The 4,917-nt window shown below is 31.7% G+C and overlaps 1 protein-coding gene across 1 annotated transcript in view; it reads left to right on the top strand.

Annotated features, from left to right (window-relative positions):
* Positions 1–3,821, top strand: part of LOC119570421 — a 9,219-nt gene extending 5,398 nt beyond the window's left edge. Inside the window, exon 3 of the mRNA XM_037918165.1 lies at positions 3,790–3,821. Coding sequence (XP_037774093.1) covers positions 3,790–3,821 — 32 coding nt within the window. The remainder of the gene's footprint in view (positions 1–3,789) is intronic.
* Positions 3,822–4,917: the final 1,096 nt, after the last annotated feature.

Below are 4,917 nucleotides of genomic sequence, written 5' to 3'. Positions count from 1 at the left end.
GTATGTGTGATCCACACACGCACGCACCCCACCACACCACACCACCACACCACAAACCACACACCCCCCAAAAACACACACACACCCCACACCCCCACACACACCACACCCACACACCCCCACCACACAACCCCCAACACACAAAACACAAAAACACACCCACACACACACACACACACCAACACACACACACACAATTTATTATATATATATATATATATTATATATATGATTCAAAAACTTCGTCTCTTACTATATATTTCGTCCTTATTCCCCCCATCCCCCTATTTACTTGCTTTTTAAAGTTTTTTTTTTTGTGAAAAAAGGAAAAAAGCAGTTTCCCTTATTCAAAACTAACCCCAAAAAGCTTAAGCAAACTTGCATGCCGGTTTTTTTCTATTGTGTTGAATTTTCCCCCCCGCATGTTAAATTTCTTAGATAAACTTCCCCCTGCTTGATTTTTTTTTTTTGGGCATTTAAACCAGTGAGTGAAAAACCAAAATTTTTTCACAGCGAAAAGAGGTGCGTTTGTCCTATTCTATGAGGTTTTAACCGATACATTTTAAAACTACATGTTTTTGAAAATTTAAGCATCCTCGTAAAACTCTGCACCGTGAGGGATATTTTTTTTTATTTTATCTGTGCTTTGTCTATTCGTTATCGTGCAATTTAATGACATTTAATATTCTTACAAGTAGGAATGTGCTGGGTAAAATTTAAGGGCGTAATTTTTGTACTTTAAAGCATAAAAAACAAACTTAAATAAAATCTTTTAATTGGGGCCTCTTTAATAAATTTAAAAAAATTGTAAAAAAAATTTTTTTATCACATTTTATTTTTTTTTTCCCCTTTCCAACATTTTTTAAAAAGGGAAAAAAAAAGATATACATTTTAAAAATTTTTTTCAAAATAGTCACTAAATTAAATTTAAACATTTTTTCCCAAATTTTTTCCCCTTTTTCCCCCCCCGCATAATTTCCAATTTCCCCAAAACAAAATTTTTTTTATTATGACCAGAAAATTTTTTTAAAAATAATAAAAAAAAAAAGAGGAAAAAAATTCCCTTTAACTTAAAAAAACAGATTTAAGAACTACTTAATTACATAAATTAAATTCAAAAGGCTTTTATATATGGTGTATGTTATATTGTTTATATTTTGTTTTAATAATATTAAATATATATAAAATAAAAAATTTATATTTTAAAATATTAAAATTTAAAAATTTTTTTTTTTTTGGATTTAAAAAAATTTAAAAAATTTAAAAATTTTTTTTTTTTTTTTTTTTTTTTTAAAAAAAATAATATAAAAATTTTTTTTTTTTTTTTTTTTTTATTTTTTTTTTTTATAATATTATTTTATAAAAATAAAAATATTATTATATTAAATTATTTTATTAAAATTTATTTTTTTTTTTTATATTATATTTATATAATATATATTAATTAAAATATATTATATAATATAATAGAGTTCTAAAATAAAAATTATTATTAATTTTATTTATATTATAATATAAAAATAATAATTTATATATAAATTATATTTTATTTTACATATAATATATAGATATAATATATTATATTATTTATTTTATAATTCTATATTTTTTTTTTTTTTTATTATTGCTTATTATTAAATTTTATAATATATTATTTTTTATATATTATAATTTATATTTTTTAATTTTTATATTTAATATATAATTTTATATATCTTTAGATATATATCTTTAGAAAATTTTTTAAATACTTTTATTTTTTTTTTTTATTATATATATATTTATCAATTATAATATATATATATATAATATATTTTTAAATTTATATATTTATATTTATATATAAAACCCCACACACACACCACCCATATATTTTATATAATATATATATATTATATTTTAAAAATTATATATATATTATAGGGTGTGTGTGTGTGTTTGTGTGTGTGTTTTGTGTGGGTGTGTTGTGTGGTGTGGTTGTGGTTTTTTTCTTTTTTTACAGTTTGAAGCTAAATAGCACTTGGTAAATCATGCAGTAATGGCAGGGGGGGGACAGAAGAAGAGCGGCTGCCGATTTTCCTAACTAAAACCGGGAAAGCCTTTTGCATAGGCTGACTTCGGGACCCAATAACAAAAGTAACGAAGGTTGAAGGTAAAAATTAACCGAGGGGTTATCTAATCATTTATTAAAACCCTTTACTAAAATTAGGCAACCCCTCCTCCTCCTCTTTGCCCCTTTTTCTTTTCTCCTCTTCTCTCTCTTCCCTCTCTCCCCTTTTTCTCCCTCCTTTTCCCCCCCCTCTCCCTTTCCCCCTCTCCCTCTCTCTCTCTCCCCCTCTCCCCCCCCTCCCTCTCTCCTTCTCTCTCTCTCCTCTCTTCTCCCCCCCCCCCCCCCCTTTTCCGCCTCTCTCTTCCCCCCCCCTTTCTCCCCTCTCTCTCTCTCTCCCCTCTCTCTCCTCCCTTCTCTCCCCCCGGGTGAAGTTAATCTCTTTATACTTCTACATCTCCCGGGTCCCGAAACCGAGGAGAGGTAGGGTAAAATTTTTTTCCCCCATATGTGAGGGGGGGGGGGGGGAGTTGGGGAGAAACACCGTAAAATCCCTATACAAATATTTGAAGTGAACACCGTTACGTTACCTAATTAGAAGTTAACTCACGAACCAATCGATCTGTTTACTAACAAATTCGTAGTCGAGCAGTAAGCTTTAAAATAAGTTTCCCCTTTTTTACATTTTTTTTTTTTTTTTTTATTTTTTTTTTTTTTTTTTTCTTTTTCAAGGGTTTGTTTTATGCAACTTTTTTTTGGTTTTTTTTTTTAATTTTTAATTTCATACATCAACCATTCCAACAATATTTTTTTTTTTTTTTTTTAAAAGTTGGAATTCTGTCAGAGGGAGAGAAAAAAATTGTCAGAAAGAGGGTTGATGATAATGATCAAATAAGGAAAACAAAAGAGTTTATGATGGTAATAATGAAAAAATGTAAGATAATAATAATGACGATGGGGAAAATTTTAAATAAGGAAACAGGATAAAAAACAACAATACAGTAAAAATAATGTAAAAATTTAAAATAATATAGAAAACATAAAAGGAAATGGGAATAAAAATTGTTTTAATGTATATGTATATTATATATATATATATATAAAATATATAATATATATATAAATTTTTATATATTATAATTGTATGTATGTTGTAGAGATTTGTTTATGTATTATCTTTATATATGTTGAGAAAACACACACTACACCCACATACCCAGGGAGGACTTTGACGCCCCCCCCCCCCCCTTCACGGGGACAAATCGTGCAAACCCCAACCTTAAAAACCCCTGCCCAACAATAAAACCCAATCTAACCTATCCTTAACCCCAAACTGAATTTTTTTACCCCGCTATATCCTACCCACCCTAACTAAACCTGCTACCCTATCCAACCTCCTACTACCCCACCCCCTCAAAACCCAAATCAACCTAATTATTTCTCATCACCCAATGTGCCCTTTTTTTGACTACTCAGAAACCCAAATAAATATTCAAAAACCCCCTAACCCATTATCCCAAACCTACTCAAACCCCGTTTAAACAACCCCAATGATTCTAACGCAACCCAACCGAACTTTCTGCTAACCCTACTTCCCGTAACCACGTCAACCTCATCCACCAAACTTAATTTAACCTAAGCGGGGCTCGTAAACTTTTTAAATTTTAAACCCACCCAAGCGTGGGGCCATCCCTGGGGGCCCCTTCTAGATAAAAGGCCCTACTCTGTGCTCCCTTTTACAGTACAGGGCCCCAGGCCTGTTATTGGGGTTTAAGTCGCATTTAAATGAGATTAAAAAATAATTGCTAGGGATTTTATGCTATTGGAAAACTTAATTTCCCCAAAAGTTTAAAAAAAAAGGGTACCCACGGAAAAATTGATAACAACCCCCTAAAAAATATCGTTAGTGACTAAAAACCTAAACAGTCTCTTAATAATTATAACTAATAATTTTAAAAATGAAAAAGTAAAAAGCAACTTAACTACACAAAATGAGGGTTTTAATGGTTAAGGGTTTTAAAAGAAAGATAAATGTGCTAGACATCTGGTCATGTACCTATGTTAATGTTGGGGAAGGGTTTTGATTTAAGTGATTAGTTGTCAAAGGTTTGGGAAAAGGAAATTTGGGTGATAAAAGGGTTAAAGTCGGGTGGGGTTTAAGGATTAGATTAAAATGGGGGGAAATGTATGAGGAAAGAAAATTTAGGTTGTTAAAAACAAAAATGTGGGATTCTTTAAGGTTTGTCTGATAGGTTGGGAGGTCTTTGGAAAGGGGGATAGGGGGGGAAAAAAGCAAGGTAAGTAGGGAACGAGACAAAAAGGGGAAGGGGGGAAGAGAATGAAAAATTGGGGATTGGATTGGAGGTTTGTTTAAGAAAGGTCTCTTAAAGGGCAAAGGATATGAAAAAGGTCAGGTCTGTGAAAGGGGAACCGCGAATTTTTCCAATGAAGGAAAATTTTATATTTTAGTGTATGGGATTTAGTACTTTTTGGGAAATTTTTTTGAGGGGAAGCGGCTAGGGGTGGGGGGAAAGGTTTGGATATCAGCAGTTACTTGCAGTGTGAAAGGGGGCGGGAGTTGTAAGTTTGGGGGTTTGAGTGTCTTTTTTTCTTAAAGAAATCTTGAATATTTCAATATTTTCTTCTTCTGAGTTTTTTGGGGATTTTTTGGGGGAAAAAGGGGATTTTTTTGGTGGGGGGGGGAAAAGAGAGGATTTGGTGTCTAAAGCATGGGAGAAAAGGAAGGTGGAGGTTTTGTGTGGTAGGGGAAGAGGGGGGGAAACGTTTTTTTCTGTCTGTTAGGGGTTTAGTGCAAAGGGGGGGAGAGGGGAAAGGTTTTTGGGGTTTGTATTGGTGATTGGAGTATCTGA

The sequence above is a fragment of the Penaeus monodon genome, unplaced genomic scaffold (genome assembly GCF_015228065.2).
Source record: "Penaeus monodon isolate SGIC_2016 unplaced genomic scaffold, NSTDA_Pmon_1 PmonScaffold_2656, whole genome shotgun sequence".
NCBI lineage: Eukaryota > Metazoa > Arthropoda > Malacostraca > Decapoda > Penaeidae > Penaeus > Penaeus monodon.
This window is presented reverse-complemented; position numbering and strand designations above follow the sequence as displayed.